General features: G+C 48.1%; 3 protein-coding genes and 1 long non-coding RNA gene across 4 annotated transcripts in view; 1 reads left to right on the top strand and 3 right to left on the bottom strand.

The window, feature by feature from the left end:
- LOC137312431 (uncharacterized) overlaps nt 1-12,991 on the bottom strand; it is a 621,748-nt gene that overhangs the window by 20,161 nt on the left and 588,596 nt on the right. The gene's annotated exons all lie outside the window — the stretch shown is intronic.
- LOC137312530 (histone H2B 1/2-like) lies at nt 1,167-2,076 on the top strand. The gene has a single exon (XM_067979068.1). The coding sequence runs from the start codon at nt 1,445-1,447 to the stop codon at nt 1,817-1,819; it is 375 nt and encodes a 124-aa protein (XP_067835169.1). The 5' UTR covers nt 1,167-1,444; the 3' UTR covers nt 1,820-2,076.
- Nucleotides 10,223-10,534, bottom strand: LOC137312528 (histone H4). The gene has a single exon (XM_067979065.1). The coding sequence runs from the start codon at nt 10,532-10,534 to the stop codon at nt 10,223-10,225; it is 312 nt and encodes a 103-aa protein (XP_067835166.1).
- Nucleotides 11,525-12,160, bottom strand: LOC137312461 (histone H1-like). Its single transcript, XM_067979012.1, has one exon. It carries the CDS (start codon nt 12,158-12,160, stop codon nt 11,525-11,527), a length of 636 nt encoding a protein of 211 aa, XP_067835113.1.

Here is a 12,991-nt window from a genome sequence, read left to right as displayed (position 1 = left end):
ATGTGATGGCAAAAGCGAATCGGAAGAGGTTAGGAAGAAGTCACAAAAACAATTAGGGAAGAAAACAGGAACCACGAAATCAAATTATCAAGGAATATAAAAAGTAAAAGTAAATTATTCCACAGACACAAAAAATAACAAAAGGAAAATCAGAATATCTTGAGGGCCACTAAGGGATTCACAAGATAAACTCACAGGTAACGTCACCGAAATGCCACAAATATTGAATTATTACTTTCCCTCACTATTTACCCGGGAGATTAACAGGGTGAATCTGATATTAGAGGAAGAGGTCAATAAAGATATCAAGGCATTTAAGTTAGAAAGGGTGGTAGAACTCCTGGTCCAGATGGATTGCATCCGCACATATTAAATGAAACAAGGGAAGAGATAGCAGAGGCACTGTTACATATATAGGAAAAATCATTACAGAAAGGAATAGTGCCAGAGGACTGGATGACAGTTAATGTGATTCTTATATTTTGAAACAGGAGATAGATCAAATCCAGGGAACTAAAGACCAGTTATCTAAAGGTCGGTGGTAGGAATGATCATGGAATCTTTTACTCAATGATGCAATAGAAAAACATCTAGAAACCAAAAATATAATAAAGAATAGTCAGCACGGATTTCAGAAAGGGAAGGTTTAATAGTTTGGCAGAAGGTTTGACAGTTTAAATTTCAGTTCAACATAACTTATCTGCTTTTCAATTCTATTCCTCTAGAATGTGCTGTGTTTGATTTTTATGGTCTTATCAACCTGTGTTGCTACTTTTAATGATTTGTCAATCTATACCCCTAAATCCCGTTGCTCTTCCACCCCATTTAGACTTTTATTTTCCAAGCAGGATGTGGCCTCCTTATTCCCCCGAGCGAAATGCACCACCTCACACCTTTCAATATGGAAATTCAATGCCCATTTACAAGCCTTTCAGCAAGCTTATTAAACTCTTTTTTTATGTTGTTGTATTTTTCCTCAGTATAAGCTATACCCACTAAATTAATTACAAACATTGAATACAGCATTTCAACTAATGCTTTGTCCAATAAAATGTTCACCATTCACAGTTTTTACGAATCCCACCCGTGCAATATAATGTGAAGAATGAGTTTATCTTCTGTCCCTCTCTCATCTGCAAACTTCATTGACTCGGGGTTTGGGGACATCTACTGGCCGGAAGCAGAATTGCAACAGTTCGGAACAAATTTCTGAAACCGGACAATGTGCAGTGTGAGCGTGTTTGTGATAGGTGGCACGTATTAAATCTGATTGGTTTCTTCAGATGTCCAATCAAATTGATAAAGGAAAAATATTGTGACATCAGTCCCAATCACAATCATTGCCTTCCCTCATCCCTCATTAGCATAGGGCTGTGGGGCTGCCTATTTAATCCGAGCTCGGAGCGGATTTGGGTCATTTCTGAGTCTGAAATTGATTTTGAAAATGCCTGAGGACAAGAAAGCTGCTCCCAAGAAGGGCGCCAAGAAAACCTTGAGTAAAGCACCAGCCAAGGGCGGCAAGAAGCGGAGAAAGGCGAGGAAGGAGAGTTACTCCATCTACGTCTACAAAGTGATGAAGCAGGTTCACCCCGACACCGGCATCTCCTCCAAGGCCATGAGCATCATGAACTCCTTTGTGAACGATATTTTCGAGCGCATCGCGGGAGAGGCTTCCCGCCTGGCCCATTATAATAAACGCCGCACCATCAGCTCTCGGGAGATCCAGACTGCCGTCCGCCTGCTGCTGCCCGGGGAACTGGCCAAGCACGCCGTGTCGGAAGGGACAAAGGCGGTGACCAAATACACCAGCTCCAAGTAAAACTCCACAATATACTGAAAAAAATAAACACAAAGGCTCTTTTAAGAGCCACCCACAGTCTCTCTGAAGACGCTGTACCGATACCTCTGGATGGAATCATTTTACGGTAGATAAGATAGTTTGACACTAACTGTCTCTCTATAACTTGTCCTTTTGTGATTTCTCTTGATATCGGGAAGATTCTCACAATAACTGCCGGGTATAATCTGTGTGTCGATGTTCAATTTACAGCCAATAAACAAAAACGTGTCCCTGAACCTCTCATTTCAGTTCATTTTCCGCCCCTTCCCCCGCGTCTGACCTTTCAGAGCCGTTTTCAGGCGCTGGATTCGAGTTCGGTCATTTCTTTCTCCTTCTCACGTTTGTTTGTTAATTATTCGGGACAAAATGAGGCTTTTTCCGGCCCGATTGAAAGGGAACGGAGAATGAAGCGGGTTGAAACAGATTCTGGAAGTTGTGACGAGAAATGTGGAATAACAGAGTAAAAGATGAGATGTCTAAATATTTGCTTTTACGCGAAATTATTTACTAAATCCGCTTCTTGTGTTACAAATATATTGGCGGGCTTTTCAAATTTCAAAAAAACGGTTCTGGTCGGTATTTTCCGCCCTTTTCTCATTGCCGGCTATTGATTGGTGAATAAAACAGCCCTCTGATTGGTTTAACGAACAGCTCAATGAGGTTGAGAACACATGGACCAATCACAAGTGCCCCCACTGCAGTCGTCCAGAAAGTATAAGAAGGGCGAGTGCGGGAGGATTTCTTCATTCTTTGTAAACAATTTTACAACACCAAGTTATAGTGCAGCAATTTTATTTTAAATTCACAAGCTTTCGGAGGCTACCTCCTTCCTCAGGTGAACGATGTGAGGAGCCGAGCCGAGCGGAGGGAGCGTCCGATAAAAGGCGGGATTTCAGAGCGCTGAGAACAGCTGAGAGGAGCCGAGCCGAGCGGAGGGAGCATCGGATAAAAGGCGGGATTTTTTAGAGAGCTGAGAACAGCTGAGAGGAGCTGAGAGGATCCGAGCGGAGGGAGCGTCCGATAAAAGGCGGGATTTCAGAGCCCTGACTGCAGCTGAGAGGAGTGGAGCGGAGGGAGCGTCCGATAAAAGGCGGGATTTCAGAGCGCTGAGAACAGCTGAGAGGAGCCGAGCCGAGCGGAGGGAGCATCCGATAAAAGGCGGGATTTCAGAGCGCTGAGAACAGCTGAGAGGAGCCGAGCCGAGCGGAGGGAGCGTCCGATAAAAGGCGGGATTTCAGAGCGCTGAGAACAGCTGAGAGGAGCCGAGCGGAGCGGAGGGAGCGTCCGATAAAAGGCGGGATTTCAGAGCGCTGAGAGGAGCCGAGCCGAGCGGAGGGAGCGTCCGATAAAAGGCGGGATTTCAGAGCGCTGAGAACAGCTGAGAGGAGCCGAGCCGAGCGGAGGGAGCATCCGATAAAAGGCGGGATTTCAGAGCGCTGAGAACAGCTGAGAGGAGCCGAGCGGAGCGGAGGGAGCGTCCGATAAAAGGCGGGATTTCAGAGCGCTGAGAGGAGCCGAGCGGAGCTGCGACCGAGTTCGAAGTGACGTCAGGAATCAGATCGGGACGCGACACAGGGGAGGCACCTGATTGGTGAGTAGGTTCAGGTGAGTATTTCTCCTTATCTACAGTAACTGAAGTAAAAGGAAAGGGAAGGTCTGCTGGTCTTATAGGAAGTAGCGTTTATTTTTTAGTGAATCAAGGTCCCTAGTGTAGTTAACATTCTCTAAATTGAGAACAATTTAAAGGAGTAAACTCCTTAAAGGGAGTGGTAAGCAGTTTTTCTTTCCTTTTTTTTTCTCTTGACATTGTAGTTGTTCTTAAGCTAATTTAAGGGTTACGTCATGGCAGGAGATCCCAGGGCCGTGTCATGTTCCTCTTGTGGGATGTGGGAATTCAGGGCTCCTTCCTGTATCCCTGATTCCTTCACCTGCGGGAAGAGTGTCCAGCTGCAGCTATTGTTTGACCGCTTGACGGCTCTGGAGCTGCGGATGGACTCACTTTGGAGCATCCGCGATGCTGAGAAAGTCGTGGATAGCACGTTCAGTGAGTTGGTCACACCGCAGATAAAAATTACTGAGGGAGATAGTGAATGGGTGACCAACAGACAGAGGAAGAGTAGGAAGGCAGTGCAGGGGTCCCCTGCGGTCATCTCCCTCCAAAACAGGTATACCGTTTTGGATACAGTTGGGGGAGATGGCTCACCAGGGGAAGGTGGCAGTGGCCAGGTTCATGGCACCGTGGCTGGCTCTGCTGCACAGGAGGGCAGGAAAAAGAGTGGCAGAGCTATAGTGATAGGGGACTCGATTGTAAGGGGAATAGACAGGCGTTTCTGCGGACGCAACCGAGACTCCAGGATGGTATGTTGCCTCCCTGGTGCAAGGGTCAAGGATGTCTCGGAGCGGCTGCAGGACATTCTGGAGGGGGAGGGTGAACAGCCAGTTGTCGTGGTGCATATAGGCACCAACGATATAGGTAAAAAACAGGATGAGGTCCTACAAGCTGAATTTAGGGAGTTAGGAGTTAAACTAAAGAGTAGGACCTCAAAGGTAGTAATCTCAGGATTGCTACCAGTGCCACGGGTTAGTCAGAGTAGGAATGACAGGATAGCTAAGATGAATACGTGGCTTGAGAGATGGTGCAAGAGGGAGGGATTCAAATTCCTGGGCCATTGGAACCGGTTCTGGGGGAGGTGGGACCAGTACAAATTGGACGGTCTGCATCTGGGCAGGACTGGAACCAATGTCCTAGGGGGAGTGTTTGCCAGTGCTGTTGGGGAGGGTTTAAACTAATGTGGCAGGGGGATGGGAACCGATGCACGAAGTCAGATGGAAATAAAGTGGTGACAGAAACAAAAGGCAGTAAGGGAGAGTGTACAGAACATGACCGGACAGATGGTCTGAGAAAGCAGGGTAAAGACCAAGGGAAGTCTAGATTAAACTGCATTTATTTCAATGCAAGAAGTCTGATGGGCAAGGCAGATGAACTCAGGGCATGGATGGGTACATGGGACTGGGATGTTATAGCTATTACTGAAACATGGCTAAGGGAGGGGCAGGACTTGCAGCTCAATGTTCCAGGGTACAGATGCTATAGGAAAGATAGAGCAGGAGGTAAGAGAGGAGGGGGAGTTGCGTTCTAGATTAGGGAGAACATCACGGCAGTAGTGAGAGGGGATATATCCAGGGGTTCTCCCACTGAGTCTATATGGGTAGAACTGAAAAATAAGAAGGGAGAGATCACTTTGATAGGATTGTACTACAGACCCCCAAATAGTCAACGGGAAATTGAGGAGCAAATATGTAAGGAGATTACAGACAGCTGCAAGAAAAATAGGGTGGTAATAGTAGGGGACTTTAACTTTCCCAACATTGACTGGGACAGCCATAGCATTAGGGGCTTGGATGGAGAGAAATTTGTTGAGTGTATTCAGGAGGAATTTCTCATTCAGTATGTGGATGTCCCGACTAGAGAGGGGGCAAAACTTGACCTCCTCTTGGGAAATAAGGAAGGGCAGGTGACAGAAGTGTTAGTGAGGGATCACTTTGGGACCAGTGATCATAATTCCATTAGTTTTAAGATAGCTATGGAGAAGGATAGGTCTGGCCCAAAAGTTAAAATTCTAAATTGGGGAAAGGCCAATTTTGATGGTATTAGACAGGAACTTTCAGAAGTTGATTGGGAGAGTCTGTTGGCAGTCAAAGGGACGTCTGTTAAGTGGGAGGCTTTCAAAAGTGTGTTAACCAGGGTTCAGGGTAAGCACATTCCTTATAAAGTGAAGGGCAAGGCTGGTAGAAGTAGGGAACCTTGGATGACTCGGGAGATTGAGGCACTAGTCAAAAAGAAGAAGGAGGCATATGACATGCAGAGGCAGCTGGGATCAAGTGGATCCCTTGAAGAGTATAGAGATTGCCGGAGTAGAGTTAAGAGAGAAATCAGGAGGGCAAAAAGGGGATATGAGATTGCTTTGGCAGATCAGGCAAAGGTGAATCCAAAGAGCTTCTACAAATACATAAAGGGCAAAAGGGTAACTAGGGAGCGAGTAGGGCCTCTTAAGGATCAACAAGGTCATCTATGTGCGGAACCACAAGAGATGGGTGAGATCCTGAATGAATATTTCACATCGGTATTTACGGTTGAGAAAGGCATGGATGTTAGGGAACTTGGGGAAATAAATAGTGATGTCTTGAGGAGTGTACATATTACAGAGAGGGAGGTGCTGGAAGTCTTAACGCGCATCAAGGTAGATAAATCTCCGGGACCTGATGAAATGTATCCCAGGACGTTATGGGAGGTTAGGGAGGAAATTGCGGGTCCCCTAGCAGAGATATTTGAATCATCCACCGCTACAGGTGAGGTGCCTGAAGATTGGAGGGTAGCAAATGTTGTGCCTTTGTTTAAGAAGGGCGGCAGGGAAAAGCCTGGGAACGACAGACCAGTGAGCCTGACATCTGTAGTGGGTAAGTTGTTAGAGGGTATTCTGAGGGACAGGATCTACAGGCATTTGGAGAGGCAGGGACTAATTAGGAACAGTCAGCATGGTTTTGTGAGAGGAAAATCATGTCTCACGAATTTGATTGAGTTTTTTGAAGGGGTAACCAAGAAGATAGATGAGGGCTGTGCAGTAGACGTGGTCTACATGGACTTCAGCAAAGCATTTGACAAGGTACCGCAAGGTAGGTTGTTACATAAGGTTAAATCTCATGGGATCCAAGGTGAGGTAGCCAATTGGATACAAAATTGGCTTAACGACAGAAGACAGAGGGTGGTTGTAGAGGGTTGTTTTTCAAACTGGATGCCTGTGTCCAGCGGTGTGCCTCAGGGATCGGTGCTGGGTCCGCTGTTATTTGTTATTTATATTAATGATTTGGATGAGAATTTAGGAGGCATGGTTAGTAAGTTTGCAGATGACACCAAGATTGGTGGCATTGTGGACAGTGAAGAAGGTTATCTAGGATTGCAACGGGATCTTGATAAATTGGGCCAGTGGGCCGATGAATGGCAGATGGAGTTTAATTTAGATAAATGTGAGGTGATGCATTTTGGTAGATCGAATCGGGCCAGGACCTACTCCGTTAATGGTAGGGCATTGGAGAGAGTTATAGAACAAAGAGATCTGGGAGTACAGACTCATAGCTCCTTGAAAGTGGAGTCACAGGTGGATAGGGTGGTGAAGAAGGCATTCAGCATGCTTGGTTTCATTGGGCAGAACATTGAATGCAGGAGTTGGGATGTCTTGTTGAAGTTGTACAGGGCATTGGTGAGGCCACACTTGGAGTACTGTGTACAGTTCTGGTCACCCTATTATAGAAAGGACATTATTAAACTAGAAAGAGTGCAGAAAAGATTTACTAGGATGCTACCGGGACTAGATGGTTTGACTTACAGGGAGAGGTTAGACAGACTGGGACTTTTTCCCCTGGAGAGTAGGAGGTTAAGGGGTGATCTTATCGAAGTCTATAAAATAATGAGTGGCATAGATAAGGTAGATAGTCAAAATCTTTTCCCAAACGTAGGGGAGTCCATAACGAGGGGGCATAGATTTAAGGTGAGAGGGGAGAGATAAAAAAGGGTCCAGAGGGGCAATTTTTTCACTCAAAGGGTGGTGAGTGTCTGGAACGAGCTGCCAGAGGCAGTAGTGGAGGCGGGTACAATTTTGTCTTTTAAAAAGCATTTGGACAGTTAAATGGGTAAGATGGGTATAGAGGGATATGGGCCAAGTGCAGGCAATTGGGACGAGCTTAGTGGTATAAACTGGGTGACATGGATATGTTGGGCCGAAGGGCCTGTTTCCATGTTGTAACTTCTATGATTCTATGTGGAAAACAATGACCGCGGCTTAATTCCCGCCCGTTTACAGGCAGATCAGAGAATGAACCGGAATGTGAAACAGCTTGAGATTTGAGCTGAGGAGTTGGAAATAATGGAGATTATAAAGAGAGGGGGTTCTTAAATTGCTTGAGGGAAATGAGATTTTCATGAAACTGTTATTTGATGACCTGAAATTGATCATTGTATCCCCGGTCATTCATTCTTTGTGAAAGTGTTTGTGAGATTGTTGAAATGTCTGGAAGAGGAAAAACCGGCGGGAAAGCTCGGGCCAAGGCCAAGTCTCGCTCATCCCGGGCCGGACTGCAGTTCCCCGTGGACCGTGTTCACAGGCACCTGCGGAAAGGGAACTATGCTGAACGTGTGGGTGCCGGAGCCCCGGTCTATCTGGCTGCTGTGCTCGAGGATCTGACGTCTGAATTCCTCGAGCTGGCCGGCAACGCGGCCCGCGACAACAAGAAGACCCGCATCATCCCCAGACACCTGCAGCTGGCCATCCGCAACGACGAGGAACTCAACAAGCTTCTGGGAGGGGTGACCATCGCCCAGGGTGGGGTGCTGCCTAATATCCAGGCCGTGCTGCTGCCGAAGAAAACCAGCAATGTGAGCGCCAAGAGCAAGTAAAGCGGACACGATTTGATCTGATAACCCAAAGGCTCTTTTCAGAGCCACCCACTGTATCGGTGAAAGGGCTGGTTACTGTCGAAGCGAGTCAGGAATCAATTTAATTGGGACTTGATTCCGATCCGAGAAACTAACAATAACTTGTTCAATACATATGATCCAGATCGGTCTGCTGCAGTACTCGCTTCTGGACAGCAGATGTCGCCAATCTCCCATAGATTGATCATTGCAGATTGTATGGTGAATGAGACAAAAAATAACAAAATCGTCAGAATTGTCAATTGGGCGGGTGGGATACAGAAATACCAGGGACGCATATCATTATTTTCTGTCTCATTCTCGGACAACACTGGCTCAGTCTGAGTTATTTTTCCCAGATTTGTACAACAGATGCTGACTGATATGCTGATTATTGTGTAAGCGATTGGTGAATTAAGAATGTGAGTGCAATTTCTTTTTGGATGTGAGTGAGGGAATTATTCTGTCCCTGTCCGTCCCACATCTGCTCCCTCCCTTTTATGCATTTCCCATTCAAACAAGTTTCTCACAGCCATGCGATTTCAACCCAGGCGATCACAGCTCTTTCCATCGCCTATTTGGTGGCTCTGAAAAGAGCCTTTGTTGCACTTGGTGCTGAAGTCGGGTCGGGTTTAGGCGCGCTCCCCGCGGATGCGGCGGGCCAGCTGGATGTCTTTGGGCATGATGGTGACTCGCTTGGCGTGGATGGCGCACAGGTTGGTGTCCTCAAACAGCCCCACCAGGTAAGCCTCGCTGGCCTCCTGCAGGGCCATGACGGCCGAGCTCTGGAAGCGCAGGTCTGTCTTGAAGTCCTGAGCGATCTCTCGCACCAGGCGCTGGAAGGGCAGTTTGCGGATCAGCAGCTCGGTGGATTTCTGGTAGCGGCGGATCTCCCTCAGAGCCACAGTGCCGGGTCTGTAGCGATGAGGCTTCTTCACTCCGCCCGTGGCTGGAGCGCTCTTCCTGGCCGCTTTGGTAGCCAACTGTTTGCGAGGGGCTTTCCCGCCAGTCGATTTGCGCGCTGTCTGCTTGGTCCTGGCCATTTTCTGAACAGATCGCAACACAACCCGAGACACACAGACTCTTAATACAAAATGCGCACTGGGGCCGCCTTTTAAAGGGTCTAATTTGATCCGCCCCTGGCATGTGATTGGCTGAAGTCCCACACCCTGTCAGGGAGGGACCGCCCCGGGACTGTGATTGGTAGATTTGAACCGAGCTCTGTCAGACCGAAACGGCGGGAGGTATTGTGCCCAATTGGCTGAGCTGAAACGAAACATGAATTTCAAAATGCCCGCCAATTTCAGGTCATCAAATAACAGTTTCAAGAAAATCTCATTTCCCTCAAGCAATTTAAGAATCCCTCTCTTTATAATCTCCATTATTTCCAACTCCTCAGCTCAAATCTCAAGCTGTTTCACATTCCGGTTCATTCTCTGATCTGCCTGTAAACGGGCGGGAATTAAGCCCCGGTCATTGTTTTCCTGAACGGGACAAAGTCCAGCTTCAATTTCAAAAAATCCCGCTAGTTCCAGCCCGGTGAACCGCTCCTCAAACAGAAACTTCACATCGACCTGATAATTGAATGCAACACCGAGCAGAGAGGACACAGCGGGAGAGTTTGTGAGGCGGGATTTTACTCTGAACGGAGAATGTAATGTCTGCGGAAAGACTCTGTATCACCACCTGTTCATTTATACCGTGAAACCGGGAATTCCGCTTTCTCTCGGGATGGCTGATCTCCCTTTACTGAATGTTGGGGAATCTCCCCATCTTAATTAAATATCGGAAACTGCTTCCCCACTCCTAAATCTTTCCTCTCCCCGTTCCCAGGTCAGTGCTCTCTCTGTGAGGCGGTGGGTGGCTCTTAGAAGAGCCTTTGTTTTGTGTTCGGTTAGAAAGGGTCGAGTCGTTCAGCCGCCGAATCCATAGAGAGTGCGGCCCTGCCGTTTCAGAGCGTACACCACATCCATGGCAGTGACCGTCTTGCGCTTGGCGTGTTCAGTGTAGGTGACCGCGTCCCTGATCACATTCTCCAGGAAAACCTTCAGCACCCCGCGGGTTTCCTCGTAGATCAGACCCGAGATCCGCTTGACACCGCCACGGCGAGCCAGGCGGCGGATGGCTGGTTTGGTGATCCCCTGGATGTTATCACGAAGCACTTTACGGTGCCGCTTGGCTCCGCCTTTCCCCAGTCCTTTGCCTCCTTTACCTCTGCCAGACATGATGATTCTTCACTCAGATCGCTGCTGAATGAACAGCGAACTTATCCTGGTTCCCTTTTTATGCAGCCTGTCCCGACCTGACTGAAACATTCACAGGATGATAGAGGGAGGGGAGGAGACAAAGTGAGACATTGAACAGAGAGGGGAGGAGACAGAGTGAGATATTAAACAGAGAGGGGAGGAGAGAGTCAGAGTAACGGACAGAGCAGAGAGCGGCCTCTGATCTTCCAGCTCCACCTCCAGCTTTCTCCACCCGCCAATTTCAAACCGTTTATCGATAACTGAACCGAAACACAGCGCTCCGCAAAAACCCTTATAGACTCGGGCTTCATATTCAAGGATTTCCAGAAACTCGGAGCTTTTGAATAAGCCCCATTACAATTAAGAGTCAGTAATATTCCTGCCCAAATACAGTCCCTTCTATAACATATCTACCCGTCTCCTTCCATTTCAGTGGCAGACCCGATTCTATCTCCCCACACATCCCCTCCCAGACCGGTTCAGCAGTTTACAAACACTTATTCCAGCTGATTTGGAGAATCTCATGTGTTGGGGTTTTAATTGTGATAGCGGCGGATCTCCGTCAGTTTTACCCTGTCACGGACTCTCGCCCTGAATCTGTGAGAAAAATGAACTGGGACTGGAGCCGAACACACGCCAGTTCGAGTGAGGCCCGGCCCGGACATATCGGAAACTGCTTCCCCAGCCCTAGATCTTTCCTCTCCCCGTTCCCAGGTCTGTGAGGCGGTGGGTGGCTCTTGGAAGAGCCTTTGTTTTGTGTTCTCTCTATTTTATTTCAGACAGTGGGGTTGGGGCGTGGGTAGTGAGTCACCAGGACCCTGGGTTTATTTTCAATGATTTCCATCTGAAATCTGAGCCCGGCCCCGGGACAGGAATCATCTGATTCCGGGGTCAGCTCTTTTCTGAGAGACGTGGGTGGCTCTGAGAAGAGCCGTTGGATTCAGATGTTCACAAGTTGCACTTGATTTTTTACTTCTTTTTGCCCGCTGCTTTCTTGGGCTTTGCTGACTTCGGCTTGGGCTTGGCCCTCGCTTTTTCTACCTTCTTCGCCTTCACCGGCTTGGGGGTCTTGGGCTTCTTTGCCGCCGCTTTCTTCTTAATTGGTGATTTCGCCGCCTTTTTCGTGGTCGATTTCTTGGCAACAGGTTTCTTGACCGCTGATTTCTTGGCGGCCGGTTTCTTGGCCGTTAATTTCTTGACGGCTGTTTTTTTGGTCGCTGGTTTCTTTCCGGGAGATTTCTTGGTCACTTGTTTCTTCACCTTCTTTACCACTTTTGCCTGAGTTTCCTTCTTAGCGACTCTGAAGGAGCCCGAGGCGCCCGTGCCCTTGATCTGCACCAGGGAGCCTTTTTCCACATTTCTCTTGATACTTAATTTAATCTGGGACCGGTGCTTCTCCACATCCAGGCCTTTGGCAGCCAGAACCTTCTTTATCGCGGCCAGGGATATCCCCTTGCGATCCTTGCAATCCGCCACAATCTTGAGGATCTGTTCGCCCAACGGGGGACCGGTGGGTCGGGGAACCGCCTTCTTCTTATTCGGAGCATTGGTTTGAGCGGCGGCGGCGGCAGGAGGAGCCGTTTCGGCGGCTGCAGTGTCTGTCATGTCCGGGACTCTGAAGAAAATCTCTCTGACAGTCAGAGCTGGGTCAGAAATGAAACGAGAGGCGGCGGCACAGAGCAACTTAAAGGCACAGAGCGGACGGGGCGGAGACATCCTGCTGTCAGCTCCCGGCCCCTCCAGCCTCTCTGTGTTTCTCTCTCCTCTTAAACTCGCCGGTTACAATTAAAAGCGGGCACTCCAGAGTCCCAGACTCGCCCCTTCCTATATCTAACACCGGAATGTTTGCTGTCGAAAAACTTTCACCGGAATTGAAAGCACCAGTTTCAATTTAAACCCGTTTCATTGCTGCACTGATCGCGCTCTCTCACCCGATCGCTGACAGGATCTCCGTTTTTCGTCTGAAATCTTGAATTGAACTCAAACCTTACCTTAATTTTTCACTTCGGAGCTCGGCAGGGGAGGAGTGCGATCCTTCGAAAGGGATTTTTTAAAATTTTACTGAAAAGCGACCCGGAAATCCGGCGATGTGACCGGCCACACAAACACAGTGACATTAATCTAACCCGCCCGCCCGTTTAGCACACTCTCTCTGACACAATGTTCACATCTTCACATTCACAGGACAAACTGGTCGCCAGATTGACAATTCCCGGGACAGGCTTTCCTCCCCGCTCGACCTGTGCTGCAGATTCTCGGGGTTTAGTTGTAGTTTCCCAGCTCAGTGACTGTTGAACACTCTGAGGCCGGCAATCCTCACAGTGTCTGGTCCCCAGATTCAGGGGCAGGAGACATTCACAGCTGTTGGTGTGATAATTCACATCTGGTTTTAAAATATTATACTGTTCGTACACAGAAATATGTTTCGTTAAGACG

This window comes from Heptranchias perlo, unplaced genomic scaffold (genome assembly GCF_035084215.1).
Source record: "Heptranchias perlo isolate sHepPer1 unplaced genomic scaffold, sHepPer1.hap1 HAP1_SCAFFOLD_43, whole genome shotgun sequence".
NCBI lineage: Eukaryota > Metazoa > Chordata > Chondrichthyes > Hexanchiformes > Hexanchidae > Heptranchias > Heptranchias perlo.
The sequence above is the reverse complement of the archived record's forward strand: the minus strand, read 5'-3'. Positions and strand labels throughout refer to the sequence as shown.